The following is an 18,730-nucleotide window of genomic DNA, read 5'->3' on the forward strand; positions in this document are numbered from 1 at the left end:
CAGGCTGTAAACATGTTTTTTTCTGCTGTAAAGTTGGGCATTTTAACATTGGGAGTCTATGGGATTGACTCCCTTTTGCAGCCAGCCTCTAGCGGCCAGTTGACGAATAACAGTTTAAGTCACTCCCTTGTTGGCTTCACGAGAGAGAGCGGGAGGTTGCCGCTCGGTTTGAACGAGCGCACCTTTTTTTAACAACCAAAAAGTTGTTATCTGTTGCGGAAGAACAGACGTTCCTCTCGTTGATAGCAGAGGAGCCATTAGTGCCGCAGGCAAGATAAGACATGACCAAAAGGAGGAAAAAAACCCCACTTTGACTCCTGAGTAGTTGTTAATATGAGTGCAAGACTAGATAGTCAAGTGGTACAGATTAGCAGCAGAGACAGGATTTAAAATTGGACGTGTGTGTACTATTTTTATTTAAATAAAAATATAAAAACAACATATTATATAATATAATATCATTCAGCAAGAATGTATTAAACTGATCAAAAGCGACAATAAGATTTCTATTTCATATAAATGCTGTTTTTTTAACTATATATTTATCAAATCCTGAAAAAAAATGTACCATGGTTTCCACAAAAAATACAGCAGCACTGTGATGATGCTGAAAAATGTTTTTTGAGCAACAGATCAGCATCTCAGAATGATTTCTGAAGGATCATGTGACACTGAAGACTGGAATAAATTCTGTTTTACCATCACAGGGATAAACTGACATGATAAAATATATTAACAGCTAAATTGTAATATTTCACCATATTACCATTTTACTGTATTTTTGATAATTAAATGCAGTGCTGGTGAGCATAACAGACTTCTTTCAAAAAACAAAATAATCTCACCAAACCCAAACTTCTAAATAATAGTGTATATAATTGGAAAACATGCCATACACCATAAAAGAAATTTCAAGATTAAAGAGGGATAAACTTCACATCATCACATTTTAATTAATGCATTATTAATAAATTATAATACATGTAAACATTAATATTGTATGTAAAACTGTCATAATACAATCATGCCAGAGTACTTTGAAACAGGAGTAAAACTGAAAAAGGAATACAGAAAAGGTGAAGCACACAGGCTTGATGTGTAAAACCAACCAGACAAATTCATTCCTCTCGCTGAATTACACACTCTTCTGAAAACTCGCCAGCGAGAGAAAAGAGAAGAGAAATGCAGGAGAGAGAGAGAACAGTGAGAGGGGCAAGGCAAGCAAAAAGGAGAGTGCAAGGACAAAAGAGCAAGACAGGAAGAAAGAGGGGAAGGCACAGAGAACAACATCAAGAAGCGGTGAGACACAGAAGCTCCTGGATGGTGACTCCCAGGGGATGGACAGAAGATCAGGCGCTAGCAGTAGAGTAATGTACATACTTACTGCTATAAATATGTAGCAGCACCCCACCCCCAGCCAGCCCGCCTCAACTCCACTATGTACACACACACACACACACACACACACACACACACACACACTTCTGTTGTGCTCCGAAGACATGCATTCCATTGGGTTTTGACAAGAAAACCATTTCAACCATACACACACACAAGACATTTAGATGTTTAACACACAAAAACGTGCAGGACAAAGTTCAAAGCAGTGACACACAATACATCAACCTAGGCGAATAATCAGGCATTTGGCCAATTTGAGATTACCGGCTGATAATCATGTACACTTGAGCGATTAACAGAAGTCCACGTATAATGAAAACGGTCTCAAAAGTCTTAAAAATTAACATAATACTACTGTACCATGTTCTTTGGACACGCACTATAGTAGTATGGCTGGACGGTATATCTAAAAATATCTCAAATATAAAAATTTCCAATATACATCTCATTATTTATTTATTTACTACAGTATTAAATGGGTGATTGTTTTTTGTCAGTCAGATGAATGCAATTACAATCAACTAGAATCAAAATACAACAGTTAAAAATCAAGCCATTTTCACACAGTAATATAGAATCCCTTAGTAGCAAACATCAGTATTTTCTATACAAATCTATATATAGACCAATAAGGTTTGTTCTCACGGGTCAAGCAATAACAGATGAGTTTCCGTTTACCATATTTGAAGTGCTCTATGTATGCCATGTCTCTTCAGAAGAAGAAGACGGATTTCATTTAGAATCTTATGAACATACATCTGAAGTGTCAAAGTTTGGTTTGGTGGAATGGACTTTAAATTGATAAAATCTCTCAGATTTCATGAAAAATATCTTCATTCCTGTTCTGAAGATGAACAAAAGTCTTATGGGTTTGGAACAACGTAAAGGTATGTAATTGATTAATATTTTTAATTTTGGGTTAACTATCCCTTTAATAGCCAAATAACAAAAACCCATTAAAATCATCCTGATATTCACAATTTTGATATATCGCCCACCCCTATGTGCAAGTACAATGGTATTCTTTGAAGTACCATGTAAATACTATGGTAATGGTATAGGAACACGCTAATCATTCAGTGCCAATTGAAAGTACCATAGTGTTTCCACCTGACACAATTACAGTGCCATGGTACCGCCACAGTACTGTTTTCAGTGAACCCTGATTATGACATCACATGGTCATCCATTGCCCTTGTATGTCTGTATATAAGCACCACACTGTTCCTCGGTCACGTCTGTGTCAGCTCCGTGTGTCTGTGTGTTTGTACCCTCTCTCTACAGTGACCCTTTTGGTGCAGGAGGAGAGCAGAACAGCTCATCATGTTTGTTTGATTTTTCATCTTTGTCAAACCCCCCACCCCCCACCCCTTTGCGCAAGCCTATTTGTTAGCACTGACAGCAGGTTAGCATTAAATATACATGGAGGTTGTCAGCCAGTGGCATACACAAAGGCGGGCCCTGGCCCCTGGGGACTCAGGCAGGGAGGGTGGAGGAGCAGGGCTCACGCAGAGAGAGACTCCCAAGCGTGCACGTTTGTGTATGTGTGCGAGAGAGAGAGACCCTTTCCTCTCCCTTCATCAGCGTCTCCCAGTGGGATCAGGGAGCAGCAGTGGAAAGGAAAGAGGGAGGGTCAAAAGGACCGGTCTGTGCTCTGGAGCATGCGTGCACACACACATCTGTCGTCCGCTGGGGCGCAGGGTGACGCACAAGCATCCTCGCTCCCCTCTCTCCCAGAGACGCACGTCGCATACTGAGTGCTCGAGCTATCATGGGAGTTTAATGCCTTCACACACACACACACACAGCTGACTTTAAAAAGTTATTTTAACCCACTCTTTACAGCTACTGGCGATGCAGGCCACGCTCCGTGGAAGAATCCTTGCCAGATACTGTAGGTTACCATGATCAACTACATTAAAGACTCTCAGAGGAAGTTCACCTACCTCGTCTGAATCTCATCCAGTACGTATTGTTGTTGTAAAGATGCCTACGGGACTCTGGGTATATTTAAAGGTATAGTTCACCTAAAAACATAATTTACTCACCCTAGTGTTGTTGTAAACCTGTATGACTTCCACTGTTTTTGTTCATATAATTAAAGTCAATGACATCCATTGTTGTTTTGGACCCCATTGAATTGCACTGTATTGACAAAAAAACAAACACTGAGACATTTTCAAAATATCTCCTTTTGTGTTCTGCAGAAGACAAAGTCATAACATGACATAAGGGTGAGTAAATAATGACAGAATTCTCATATTTTCGGGTGATAACACAAACACCAGGCTTCCGTCTCATCAAGTGAAAGCATGAGTGTGTACCTGTGGTGATGCAGTAGTACGTCTCATGTGGCGACACATGATGGATCCGGTGGTGTTTCTGTGGCAGCACTAAGTGGCAGTCCTGCAGTAGTGTGACCCAGAGTGGCAGGCCGAAGTAGGAGTGGGACCACTTGTGGATCTGATTAGTCATGGTTACAAAGACCGCCAACGCAAAAACAAAACATTCCCAGGGGTAGGACTCTGCAAGGGCATCTGGGAAAGAGAGATAGCGTAATGGAGAGGTGGAGGGAGAGATAAACGAACAATGGCATAAGGTGGAGAGAGAAAGAGAGATATAATTTTATGCAAATTAATACGACATGCCCTAACCCTCTAGTAAAATACAAGCCTTATCCTTTAGCATGAGAAACATCAAATCAAATTGACCTTTCAATTTTCTTAGGATTGAGCAGATCATCAGCAACAAAAATGTTTGAATGGAATTTAATTCAATGGAATTCATGGAATTTTATCCAATGAAAATACTGTCACCATTTACTTACTCTCATGTTTTTAAAACAAGAATGACGGGAAACTGCTGTTGCGTTCCAATACAACTTGTGTGTGATATTCAAGGTCTTATGAATTGATATCATAGTTTTATATATAAAAAAAAAAAACTGAATTTAAATTTACTTGACTTTTTGTAAGAAAAAAATCTAAATATTTATTGCAATAAACACAACAGTAAATATCTAATTAAAATTCAAGCTATTTTCACACAGCAATGCAAAACACCTTAAAAAGCTAAATAAAAACAAACAGCGTCAAGCAAGTACAGTTGAGCTTCCATTTACCATATACAGTGTGCAATGTAAATTGTGTCTCTTCAGAAGACTTGGATTAAACCACTTAATATGGATTTTGTTTACAATCTCTTTATGAATGTTTTGAAGAGTAAAAGTTTTGGTGGAATGGACTTTCAATGAAGGGAAAGTCTTTTGAGTTTGGAACAACTTGAGGGTGTGTAATTGCTGACAAATTTTTAATTTCTGTGTGAACTATTCCTTTAATGGCCAAAAAAAAAAAAATATTTATCCAAAATTATCCAAATATATGGAAAATGTAAGCACTCAGGACATTCTGTTGATTTTTTCTGTTGAATAATTATTAAATTATTATTATTATTCCCCTCTTGTGTTATAAGGAGGAAAGAAAGTCACACAGGTTTGCAATAACATGACCATGAGTGAAGGATAAAAATTTTCATTTTTTGCCTGAGCTGCTCCTGCAACCCATGCAGGGCAAAAATGGAACTGAGAACATTTTACCCTTTTCAAACCATATTCTCATTTGTCGATTTCCCAATTTTTAGGTATTTTAAGATGAATGTGGGGCACACCGACGGCTCTAAGACGAGGTGTCACACTCTGGTCACACTCGTTGGTTCTAAAATAGTCGCGCTGACTCACTCTCATGACACACTGGAAAAGTGAGTGGATGTGTGTGTGTACCTGGTGGATAGGAGAGGAATTTATAGGCCATGTGGGCCAGAGGCAGGATGGTGATCATGCAGTTGTCTCCATTAGTCTCTATGAAGTCATGCCGTGTGATAGCCGTCGGATCAATGTGGTGCTCCCGGAACGGGCGAATAAATGCCTGAATGGAAAGAGAGAGGTAAAGAGAGACGGGGGGAGCAGGGCGAAGGGAGGTTAAGGTTCAATTGAAAAACGGGCAGGGGTGTCTAGGGCTGCAATTTAGATCCATTACCCTGTGGTAATGAATGGGTACGTCTATGATAAAGTGCAGGGTCAAACTAGAAGCTATTGTTGTGTTACAGTTAGAGACTCAGTCTGAACAAGCTGTAAGAATACTGGTTGTGCATTTTAGGGTGAGAAATAAAAAAAAAAAGAAGAGTTTAAACTAAAATATTCAGTACAGAAACCAGAAACATCCTCTGCTTGAAGTTTCCCTACTGATAATGAGCTGTAAGCCCACAGAAACTCAGTGTGCAAAACTCTTCAGAAACATCTGTCACAAAGTTCTACACATTTGACACCCTTGCATGTTTTTTTAATCATTTAATCATTCTTTCAGCTACTGTACCAATAAGAATCGGTCACAATGGTCAACTGCAAGAACTGACTAGTCGATTAGTAAGGACGACTGAATTCATTTTTTTTTATATCTTTAGTAATAGTGCTTTATCATGTTGTACTTGAGCTGTTAGAAAGTTTGCACCAAAAAACTCTTATGGAAAAGTTATACCTTGAAAATGTCTCTCCATAAAGCATCAGTGTTACAGCCAAATGTATTTTTGAGCATTTTGCTACCAGAGTTGCATTTTTAAGACAATGTGTCCAGTAAAAAATAGTCCAGCTTTTAAAACCAATTGCCTTCTGTGCCATTTCATTGAACTCATCTAGATGTTTGCGATCACAAAAATGTGCCTTGTTTAAGAAAAATAGAGTCAGGTGAACCCAAACCAACCTATCTATTTATTATACAGTAGGCTACTTCCGGTAAAGAAAGATTAGTCAACCAGTTGTTCAGGCAACCTGCTGTCTGACAAGTTAATTTTGAAAATACTCACTTTTGCACATCAGTACCAGTACGGAGTGTAGCAGCCACAGGTTTTCCACAAAAATCAGCATTGAAAATGCGAAAAGGCAGATTTTGCCCGGATCTGGCCACAAGACAGGGCTGGGTGGGGTTAGATGTTGACTGATAGACACAAATTGGTGTGTTGGCGGTACTAGATCCTAAATGAAAGATGATGCATGCGGTATGAGCTACACGTTACGGAGCGGAGAGATAACCTGGCATTAAACAGCACTTCCCCACGGCTCAGATCCAGCATCATGAAAAACCATAACCCAGCAGCACCTGTCACTCACGCCCAGGAGTGCTGCTTTGAGACGGGCACCCGTCTGCGACCGCGCGGGTGTCATAAAATGAAAGGGAGTAAGAGAAAGGATCGTATAAGCACAAAGGAAAATACAAGAATGAATGTAATTTATTTTCCACATAAAAAGGAGGAATCGTTTGGAGCCACATTACCATAGCGTTTCAGAGACGGAGCGTGGGGGGAAAAATTTCATTATCGCGTGTTTGTGGGCTGAACTCAATCACACCTATATCTAAGAGCAAGTGGCGACACTGCTGGAGCAGAGAAAACTATCTGTTGATATTTTGACAATTATGCTCCCTCCCGTTCTCCTCGTTTCCTTTCCGTCTCTCTGTGCACGAGATTAAAAGAGCGCTAAACCCAAGACAGCACACGGCGTGCCTGTCGACTCACCGGCACAAACCTGTGCCTCGCCGTCGCTAATCCCACACCGTTTAACGGCCTGCCTCGCCTCGCCTCATCCACCTTCTGCCTAATCATGACTCACATCTTCGGATTGCCCTAGCAACCCAGCCAAAGACCGGAGCCCGTCCTCCCCCACCCTTAACCCAGAGCGCACATGAGATCCATTTCATTTCTCTTGCCTTTTTTCCTCCTCCCTACGCTCTTTGCTCTTAAGTGCCTGTTTAATCACGGTCATTAATGATTCTCCCTCAAGTTGGTGCTTCTTGTTTGAACATGTGGACAAAAAGCCATATATATCGGTCCGCTAAGTGCCGCCTTTAATCTGCTGGTTAAGGGTCTTAAAGCTCAGCGTTCTGGATGTCTGTAAATTCCCTCGCTTTTTTTTTTTTTTAAGTTCGATCACTCCCAGGTGGCGGATCCTAATTATCCTCGACAGCAGAAGGATTGGCAGTGGCTGCGGAGCCGGGTGGAAACCCCTTCACGGTGGGGCGGTGTGGCTGAGCCGTTTTATAGCACAGACGGACGATGATGAAAGCGAGAGAATGCGGGCCCTTCGGCCTGACCCACAGCTGGAGCTGGACGGGCTGTTCAGATGACCTGCTCTCTACAATCATGCTCTCGGCCTCAAAGAACTGGCCATGAAGGACAACTCAGGGCCTCAATGACCAGCATGTAAACCTTCATAGAAGCAGGGCATAAGGAGTGGGCAGTATGACTAAAACCATGGTATATATTGGTACCATAATGGACAACATTAGAGAATTGTAAATGATCAGTCAATATTGAAAATTTATTACACAGCCCTCAGAAATGCTTGATTATTATTGGTCAGTCAGGACATTCTAAAGTCAGTTATTCATCACAATGACAATTGTCAATACCAATGCAATGTTGTATAATGACTGCTCGTCCAGGTATTTGTGGCTAGGGCTGTTTGATTCAGATATTTTTGGAATCTATTCCAGATACATTAGACCTGCTGCATCATTTTTCTGAAACGATTTCATTGAATCGAACGAATTTGTTCACGAAAATGAATCAGGCTTCCAATCACTATTAGCGAGGCAAATTAATGATTAGCTCTGAAATTTAAAAAAGGCTCTTACAGAGGAGTTGATTCCCCTTGAAGGAACCGATTCCAACCTTTGGAATCGACTCGATTCCCAAAGCCTTGAAATTGATTCGTTTTTTGGAATAGATTCCCAGCCGTAACCGGCGGTCCTTTCACGTGTCTTATATCACACCACGAACACGCTCTCTAGTTTCATTCAAACACAGCTGCTGCCATCTTGCGCCTCAGTTATCCACTGTATTTATTGTAAAATGAAACTGATGTACTTCAGGATTAATAGTAGGCCTACAGTAATGCTGATATTATTGAAGTGCTTGTCTTGTTGTTAAAATGATTGTTGTGCACACTGTAATGGATTATAAGATAAACAGGCAAGATTTTAAAATGGTTACTTCTCAAATCAATATTTCATGTCCCCATTATTACTTATGTGGTGAAAATTTGTGTAATAAGTGATACATCTGTCAATTTTTCATACTATACATTATATTGCTGCTAAGCCTAAACAGACTGATTTTTGTTTTTAGTTGTTTATTTATTTATTTAGACTCAATGTAAATATATAAAATTAGATGATCTCCTTTCATTTTTTTATATACATAATCAATCACCACATCAAATCATATTAAGGTATAAATGCTATAGCAGACTATTTGGAGTTGCACAGTATAAAGCATCATACCACCCAGTCCTATAGGACCCCATCTCTATAGAGCACACATCAGCCAGAGAATAGTAAATAGGAAAGATTGGTGTTACTCAAAGGACAGGCCTAAAACTCTGAAAATTTCATGGCCACACTCATTGTCAAGTGTATTCTGATCATTGCTAAACCTGTATACTTGTTATTTCCTTTCACTGTAATCAAATGTAACAGTCCATATTTCCAGAAGTAGCCTAATAATTGGCACACGGGACCGGATTTACCTTAGGTCAGCCATTTTTCTACCGCCAGTCTACTGCCCCCTTCCACATAATAGCACAACGACCCCTGTCAGCACAAAAACACATAAATGCTCCCAGATTCATGGCCCCTACTTGTCCGACACAGAAAGCAAGTGTCGGCTGCTTTTTAATTGGACAGCGAGGGGGTGACCTTTTCTCTGATTGGGCAAGGAGAGTGCGACCATAGTATGCATTAATGCAACCCTCCTGAGTATCTCCAGCACCCTTTGGGGTTGAGAGTGGGTGGGGTTAAGATGTGGCGCTCCAGGAAAGCAGGAAGGGCTGAACTCCCCATGGTGGAGATGGCATTTCACACTCGCCATTTTTTGAGCCTGGTAAACCATAACAGGCCAATAGAGCAAAAGCTGATATGAAAATTAAACAGAGTAATTTGTTAAAATCAAACAAGAGACTACGTTTAGAGACCACACTGTGCATATGAGTGTGTGGGAAATGCATGTGTGCCAGAAAGATGGTGCCATTGTACCTAAATAATGTGCCCACACACCTGCAGACTATCACATTCATATAGTGTAAAAACAGTTATGCCATACACACTGAACTATGCATAGGCCTTGGCCCTTACCTTCCCAATTACTGGGATGTCCACTGAACCCCATGTATCAGCTCCCCAATGTACGATCCCAGAGGCAAAATCTGCTGTCACAATACCAGTCACTTTGAGAGAAAGAAAGAAAGAAAGAAGCTGTTAAATTCAGTCAGTACTGAAATAAAAGTGACCGTGAGACCATGACATGGAAAAAAGTGCACTACAACCAATGGGTTTCTGTAGAGATAATGACAGCAGAACTTTATTAGAAAACAAAGGAAAGACATGAACAGAAAGGTCAAGAATAATGTAAGATTTACCAATGCCAAAGATGATTCTGTAGATGTGCACTGTGGAGAAGTTGAGGAAGAGGAAGGAGAGGTTAAGAGCGAAGAGCGAGAGGCACAGAATTACACAGATCCACTCCTGCAGCCGCTTTCCTACAGGGACAACAAACACATAAAGGCACATTAGTGCATATTTTGATTAGTACCTGAAAAAAAAATGTCAAAACCAAAACAATAAACATTGAGATACAACAGAACAGCAAAAAGACTGAAATTGCACGGCTAAGGGGAAAAATATCTAACTACTTGACTAGGGTGTTAAATGCAAAAAAAAAAAACTTCAAACTAAAATGAAAGAGAACTAAAAGTGCCATCTTTTGAATGTTATTAATTCTCCTTAGTAACAGTATTTTTAACTAGTGTCCACTGCGAGTTCACAGACGGCAGTGAACTGACATCTCTCAAAAGCAGAAAAGGTCATCAGGGTCGGCGGACAGGAGACGAGCCGAACGTGTGTAACCGTGTGTGTGTGTCCCATTATCTCGTGTGCTCAGGAGTAATTGATTAGACTAGGACAAGTTGTAGGTAGAGGCGAGGGTCAGGATCTCTTGCGATGGTGCGTTTGCCTGACACAGCTAAACGTCCCAGGTCAGGGCAGAGGGCACCGATGGAGGGGCCACAACGGGCACTGTTCAGACCACCATGACAGCGACGTGGCACGGAGGCCGGCCGTGGAGGATGATTAAAGTGCTAATGCATTATTCACAACAGAGTAGAGAATTAGTAGATATGGACACCAACCACATCTACATGTCCCCATCTCTCCACAGCCTACATTCAATCTCCATTTTTAAAAACTTGCATATTCAGTTTTAAACTGCATTCCACCACGTCTGAGTCTTTCGTTCTTTTACTGTGACTATTTCTTCTCGTTCCATCGCTCTCTCCTTTGCTCTCCTGTTGAGCGGATGTGGGCACGGAGCGGCGCAGTGGACTCAGCTCTTTTGAAAATGTAATGCCATTAGAGGAGCCGTCCTGAGTGGATTGGGAACGTGAGGAGGTTGAGAAGAAGATATTGATGACAGCTATTTATAGCGCCTCAGTGGGCCAGCCAACATCGTGTGCCTGAACGATGGACCGCGGTTCTTATAATGCACTCAACAAGCCTGCGTTATATTTTGTGCAATTATGAGAGCACCAACCTATGGAATCCTTAACCTAACAGCTTGTATCCCACAAAGCACCCTGAGATCCATCCAGGTTTTGGTGCAGACTTGAGTTCAACTGACTGTAAAATTGTTTGCTGGATTAATGTGAAAGCTGTCTTTTAAATTCGGTTGCACACCATGGAACCAAATCCTGGGTCTCAGCTAAAATAAACCATCAAACAATCTGTGGCTGCAGTGAACTGCCACTGATTGCATTTATTATGCTTTATTGTCCTCAAATACTTTTGTAGTGGATCACATATTTGCATATTTTACTGCAGCCAGTGCAGACAATCCAATAGAAATATGTTTTGTTTTGCCATTATTTAACAGCAAACACCTTTGTGTAGACACAAACATTCAACTTAGAGAAAAAAGACTAAATGATTTGTATATACATAGCTCTATAAAAGGTTCTTTAATTGCACTTGAAATAAAACTAAACTAAAATAAGTTTTTCTGGGGTCCATCTTACAAAAGTACTGCAAAGTTTGTCCTGATAAAAAAAAAAAAAGTCTTGTGACATCAAAAAGTAGGCAGACCAAAAATATATATTTTACGGTCAATGCAAAAAAATGCCTGATTAAAGACAACTCATCTTTCTATTCTGCCATTTTTATTGGCACTCAAAAACAGTTTAACTAGTGTACTGACTTACAAACGGAATAACTGTAAAGAGTTACCAAATTATCACATTTGATGTTGATTGCAAGCTCACTACTTCGATAAAATATGACTTATTTTTTATTTTAAAAATATGATTGCTGTGATGCTGAAGATTAAGTGGAAAGGCCATTTAACAAACGTACCGTAACCAATGTACTGTAAAACCCTAAATCCATCAGGAGGGAGACAATAAAATTCAGGTTCTGACTCATGTTCATGTACAGTGCCAAATGTGAATACGACATAAAAACACCTGTTTCAATATACCAGAGAATGTATAAAGGAACAGATGATTCAGGGTCAGCTGATGTTGTTATAGTCACTTTCTGATGGCACAATGGATTGTGCAGTTGGACTAAATGTGGTAGCTCAACGGGAAGTGGAGGGATGAGAAAGTCCAGGTGCAGCACATCCGGAGTATGACCATGAGGGCTCAAAACTAGACATTGTGCTCTTTTCTTTACATCACAGCAGCCTCAAACGTGGTGTTGAAATCTGAACGAGGTTTTCATGAAGGTGCTTTTACAGTAATTCTTTTTTATAGACTATAGAGGAACAATATTACAGCTCTTTTGACAGAATATCTCAGGAAGAAAAAGTGGGAAAATATCTACCGCTGATCAACACTTCACATAACACCATCTCTGAGAACTTCCAAAATTATTCAGAGACAGAAAACTGAAAAAAATAAATAAATAATTTTTTTTACCCACTCCAGCACTTGCGTCCTCTCTTTCCTGTCTTTTTTCTTTCTCACACACAGACATGTGCGTACACACTCTCTCGCAGCAGTGGGGCCGCTGTCAGGTGATCAGCGTCAGTCCTTGGATCCTCGCGCTCCCCGGTGAGGGCAGAAACTAGGCCAGGCCTCGACAGAGCCGCCGTCGCCGTGCGCAGCCAGGAACACCGTCCCCCTGTCCACGGGACCTGAGCGGCGTGCTCATTAATACAGTCCTGACAACAACGTGCTCCCCTGCAACCCCCCTGCAACCCCCTGCACCATCGCTCACACCCGCAGCCCCCTTTCCCGCACGCTGGCGTGGGGAATTAACCTGGGAGGGGCGGGGGTGCTAATAGGCTGAAATTAATCAACGACGCCTGATTCGACACAGAGGGGCGGCTGGAGTGCCAAACAACGTCCGTGAATGCTAATGGCGTTCCTGCTCTCTCGCTCTGTCATAATGTACGCAAGTTTCTGCGGCAGGCTGTAATATGGCGTCGTCCATCCTCGAGTTCTGCCGCGCTTCACCTGCTGATGCATGTAAGCACGGTTGCACAGCTTAAGGCGAAAAACCTAGTGAATCTTTCCTGTCCAAGCCATTTTGTTCAAAGTCACACTTCTTCTGTAAATTAAAAAAATGCTGGTTAAGAGGGATCATTCACCCAAATATGATCATGTACTTTTCCTCATGTCATTTCCTACCTGTATGACTTGCTTTCTTCTGTTGAAAACAAAAGGTGAATATAATGACAGCAAGTGAATAGGACTGTAAGGCTCCAAAAATGACACAAAAAAACTATTAAAGGGATAGTTTGTTCCCACTCACTGACTTCTATAGACCTTATGTAGCTCCTCCCCTTTTCAGTGCTGCTCTGTCTTCTGTTTGTATTCCCACAGTGTGAAGGTAAGCTTGGAGCTAAACTCTGCAGGACACCGGCCCTCCAGGACTGAGTTTGGGCACCCCTGCTATAGAGCAACCGCAAAAGCGGACATTGAAAGACAAAATTCTAAGGATGGTTGCGCACTTGTTTCTCTGACGCATAAGGTCTGTTGTATGGATGAAAATTACAATGAAAGTCAATAAGAACCAAAATGGTTTGGTAACCAGCATTCTTCAAAATTTCTTCTTTTATGTTCCACAGAAAAAAAAAGGTATACAGGTTTGGAATAACATCACTATCCCTTTAAAAGTAAAAGTCATAAAAAATATGTGCATGTTTTCTGAAGAAATACAATAGAATTGTGTGGCGAACAAACCAAAATTTAAGACGTTATCCACTACAAATATGGATATCTGTACTGCTAGCTCATAAAAGGAGTAGTGAATGAATCAACTGACGCTTTTAAAATCTGTTGATCCAGTTCACAAAACTGGTCTTGAATCAGAATGATTCAGTTCTCAAATTAGGCTCACAGATTCAACAATCTGGTTGCAGCTACTTAAATTAAATATTTTTATCACACAAATATGTGCACAAGTCATTTAAGACCACTTATGATATTTAGAATCATTTCAATGCTTAAAATCTTCACCTCATTCACTGTAATTGACCTATTGGTAAGCCCCTCCCCTCTAATGCAGATGAGTCAGTGATTCCAGGTATCCTGAGAGGATAGGTAATGGAATTTATTTTATTCTATTTCCTAAACCCAAACAAAACAGATCAAAATGTCCATTCACCCCCAATCCCAATGAAGACAAAAACGTTCGTTTTCTGGTTGTCATACTCTCATTAAGAGCGGACTCTTCTCGCGTCTTGTACAGTGTAGGGCAAAAACACATAAACAAAGGTCTACATTTCACTGTCTCTTCATATTAAACGGGTTAAATGTAAATTAATTTAATTGTACCCTGCGATACATAAACAGTGTTGATCCGGAATGTTGTTGTCTACGATCGTGATGAACGTAACATGAGGCTTCTCCCGCTTGCATTGTGATCTGTAAACCCTCGCTTCCAAATTAATACCCACAACATTTATTTTAAAATGTTTTATATATCCCTCCATGGCATATTTATGTCCCACTTGAATGGTGGTCCTTCTGTGTCCAAAATGTATCAAAAAGATATAGGGACAAGGTTTTCACACTGACAGCTGTCATTGTAAGACGGTTAGCAACTCCGTTTGTTTGTCCGAGTTCGCAACAGTAACTAAGGGGGGCGGGGCTTACCGATAGGTCAACTGCATGGAAAAGAGCAACCTGACACATTATTGAAATGTCCCCTTTTGTGTCCTTCTGAAAGTCAAACAAGTTTTGGAAAGACTTAACAAACAATGGCAGTTTTCATTTTTGAATGAACTAATCCTGTAATAAATTAAAGAAAAACTTTTACAGCTCTGATGGGACGTCTGATAGGATGCTTAGATCCCATGCCGAGTCAGGTTGAGTGCAGATGAAAAAGGGGTGGGGTGCGGGGGGCGTGGTGGCAGTTTATCACCTGTCACGCTAGCAGAAGTCAGTGAATGTGAACAGTATGTGTTGTTTGTGCTGCGGAGAGATGGGTGTTTTTTCTGTCTCTATCCTCGACGAACAAAGGGCTCTTTTCTTCAGCGGGCTCTCCTGATGGGGCTGCGGTGGTACGTGGGCCCCTCTGTTCTCAGTGCAGCCGCGGCACTGAAAGAACGGCTCTCACCTCCTCCGGAGAGGCAGACAAAAAGCAACTCACAGACTCAGAATAGCAGCCTTTCAGAGGGCCGGCCACGCCACAAAGTCCTGCCAACATGCCATGACTGAGTCATTCTCTACCCCACTTTACCTCCCCCCCAACAATGCCAAGGGCATCTACATGTGAGCGAAAAGGAAATGGTATTGATTTAGGAACATCAAATGCTGGCCAGGAAAATGAACCTCATATTAGCACACACAATTATATTTAGCGGGATACATAATGGCACAGACGCACACACACATTGTCCCCTTGCCAGCTCTCTGTAGGCCTGTCTTCAGAGGGGACTTTGGGAAAGAAGGGAGAGACAGGAAAAGTGGGTCATACATGGTGAGAGGAAGAGAAAGAGAGTGAGAGAGAGGGAGGTAGAATTCCCCTGATCAGGACAAATGGATCAGTCACAGGCCTTGTCGCTTTCATCTGTTCTCAGTGGACAACTCAACCTGGGAACGCACACGCTAACACATGTACCCAGACACACTCAAACACACTTTGTGCCATACAATACCCTGTTATTTTTTTTTTTTAAAACAGCCAAGTATGTGAGGACTGATAGACAGTTTTTTTTGTTACAAAAGAGGGACAAAAACATATTGGACTGGGTGAACAAAAAAAGTTCACCACTAGGGACAAAAGTTTTACTAGGGATGTGAACCATAAAAAAGTAACAATTGTGATTCAGATTCCTTAAAGATCCTTAAAGATTAACAATTATTTTAGAACTTTTAAGCAGTGCTTGAAGTGGGCCGGTACACACCGGTACTTCTATATTTTAGCCTTTAGAGTACCTGCACTTTTTTGTGCGTACCGGCACTTCTGACATGTTGCCGGTACTCAGCGCAAAGGTGTCAGGGTCTGGGTGATTATATGATCCCATAATATGATTAGAAAGGACACTATATAAATCACACTACCCAGGCGGGATCACTTCTCATCTCGACCAATCACGTGAATGAATGCAAGTGGAGTGTGTGGGGCGCGAGAGCATGTCAGGGGAGGCGCGCAGAGTAGTAGAATAATAATTAATTATTGATTACTAATTTGAATCAGTACTTTATAACGAAAATAATATCTTAAAATTAAAAGCAGGCTTTTGCGATCACATCATTTTAAACCGGTAAACTCCAGCAAAGTCCAAGGATCCAGTAAACGAATTAAAACAGTAAGTTCAAAACAGCCTAATGCAGAAAAAAAAAACACAGCTGATTTCATCAGCGATTGCGGAAAGAATAGTGACTTACGTCCAGATGTCAGTAAAATTATTATTTTCAGCGTGTATTTGGCTTAAATGCAAGAGTGTTTTATAATGAACGCGGATTATGCGGTGGTCAACGATTTAGCGATTCTGAATGGATCCGTATAGTAGGCAGGCGATTTAGTGGTCTTTGGCGTCTCCCTGTGGTCCCTGTTTGGTATCGCAGCTTGACTTTGTACTGTTTGTACTGACTAATTTGTACTGAAAACGTTTATTATTGATTGATTGATTGTGGCACCATACACACATTGTGAATTATTAAAAAGTACTTATTTAATATAAATAAATAAATAAATAAAGGGGGGGAGTACCGGCACTTCTTTTTTTCCACTTCAAGCACTGCTTTTAAGTATGCAAATAATTGATCTTAATAATATACTTCACATTCCTTCTGTTTTGTAGTTCAGTGAGCAACTCGGAAAGATTACGTGACACATTAGATTGATTCAAGCAAATGACTTTGAGACTGTTTTGTGAGTCTTTCTGACCAATTTATTAAATGACTGACTACTGTTTACAAATCAGACTGTACAAAGACAAAAAAATATATAAAGTAGTATTCTATTTATTGTCTTTGATTTCACAATGACAGTTTTTCTTGTTGCACTCAGTTTAGATCGCAAGCTAAAAGCGCAGCATTTCTTTTGCAGTGAAACTAGGGCTGGACAATAATTCAATATCAATATGTATCGCGATATAATTTTTTTCAATAACGGTGATATGATTTTTAAACACATTTCCGATATTTCGATATACATTACCAGTTTCCCATACATTGATTTATTTGTGCCGTTTGACTTCGTTGAATAAACATGAGCACTGCACGTTTCAAAATCAAAAAATGTCGCGGGTGTTTTATATAAATGTATCTGTGAAGGGAACCGACTGTCTTCATACAAAATATTTCTATTTCAGATAAATAGTGTTCATATCGATATCGGAATTATATCGTATCGACCGAAATTAAGAAATATATCGTGGTATCAATTTTGGCCATATCGTCCAGCCCTAAGTGAAACTGCAGATTCTGTACATAGTACAGTGTTCAGAAAACATATATAACAAATACTTTTATTAGGCAAGGACGCATTAAACTGATCAGAAGTTTAGACAGTAAAGACATTTATAATGTTAAAAATGCTATTTCACATAAATGGTCTATCTTTTTAACTTCCTCATCAAAGTATCTTGGGGAAAAAATGTATCATGGTTTCCAAAAAAATTAAGCACAACTGTTTTTAACACTAAAATAATAAGAAATGCTTTTTGAGCACCAAATCAACATGTTGGAATTAAGGATCATGTGACACTGAAGACCGGAATAATAGCTGATGAAAATTTAGCCTTGCATCACAGAAATAAATTACATTATAAATTATATTAAAATAGAAAATAGTTCTTATAAATTATAATAATTTTACACAATATTACCGTTTTTACTGTATTTTTGATCAAATAAATGCGTCAATAAATGCATTGGTGTGCATTAAAGACATTTCAAAAATAAAAAACCTTTGAACAGTATATAATTATTTGATGTCATATAACAAAATCATTTAAAAGAAAAAAAAAAAAACAATTCTTAAAAAAGGAGCTGGTTCTCGTTTCCTATTCCTACTGGTTACCCCCATTTTTAAAGAGAGAGAGATAGGTAGACACTTTGATGCATTTCTGTCTGTGTACCCAGTCAGACCGACCCTGATAAGGGCCACAGATGACAGGCTTAGGAAAGAGCGACCCCTGAGACCCCCCCCCCCCCCCCCAACACGCTACCTTTTAATATCTCCAAATCTCCAGAGTGACGAGCGCTGAAGTTCACAGCGAGAGGTTGTATGCAATCAGTCAGGACAGACAGATTGAACAAAACGTCATTCCGTAAACTGAAAGTCATGTTTCTCACATCTTTACGGTATGGACTAGAATTCGAACAGCTGACCTCAGGAACGCAAAGAGTTAAGCAAGTTTATGACCTTTAGATTGAAATTCATTAATAAGGGAGAGAGGGATTAAAATGCAGAGTGTGGATTTTAAATATTGAAAATTCACAGCGGAGCCACTTCACCGAGAACTCCATACTAAATACAAAGCTGATTGAGGACGGCGCGGCAAGGGCCACGTTCAGAAATGGAATTTAGATAATAGTAATTATACAGCTCACCCACTGTCCCTGTCCCCAACTGCCACAAACCACCTGAATTCACACAGAAAGCTGATGTAGAACTCCATCAAATATTAATAACAGTCTGTGTGGTTCCAGTCCAAGTGTATTTGGGCACCCTGGCACGCTTCTATGTGCGTATAGGCATGCAAAAGAGACAATTCTGTATGCAGCGTTAACATCCTGCCGCATTTGACCCCCCCCCCCCCCCAATCAAAAAAA

The 18,730-nt window shown here is 40.3% G+C and overlaps 1 protein-coding gene across 1 annotated transcript in view; it reads right to left on the bottom strand.

The window, feature by feature from the left end:
* LOC107740306 (transmembrane protein 189-like) overlaps positions 1-18,730 on the bottom strand; it is a 33,278-nt gene that overhangs the window by 4,355 nt on the left and 10,193 nt on the right. Inside the window, exons 3-6 of the mRNA XM_016552687.1 lie at positions 9,866-9,985; positions 9,582-9,673; positions 5,180-5,324; positions 3,726-3,938 (exon numbers count right to left, since the gene is read on the bottom strand). Of these exons, the coding sequence (XP_016408173.1) occupies positions 3,726-3,938; positions 5,180-5,324; positions 9,582-9,673; positions 9,866-9,985 (570 nt within the window). The remainder of the gene's footprint in view (positions 1-3,725; positions 3,939-5,179; positions 5,325-9,581; positions 9,674-9,865; positions 9,986-18,730) is intronic.

The sequence above is a fragment of the Sinocyclocheilus rhinocerous genome, unplaced genomic scaffold, assembly GCF_001515625.1.
Source record: "Sinocyclocheilus rhinocerous isolate Xijiao unplaced genomic scaffold, SAMN03320098_v1.1 scaffold1426, whole genome shotgun sequence".
NCBI lineage: Eukaryota > Metazoa > Chordata > Actinopteri > Cypriniformes > Cyprinidae > Sinocyclocheilus > Sinocyclocheilus rhinocerous.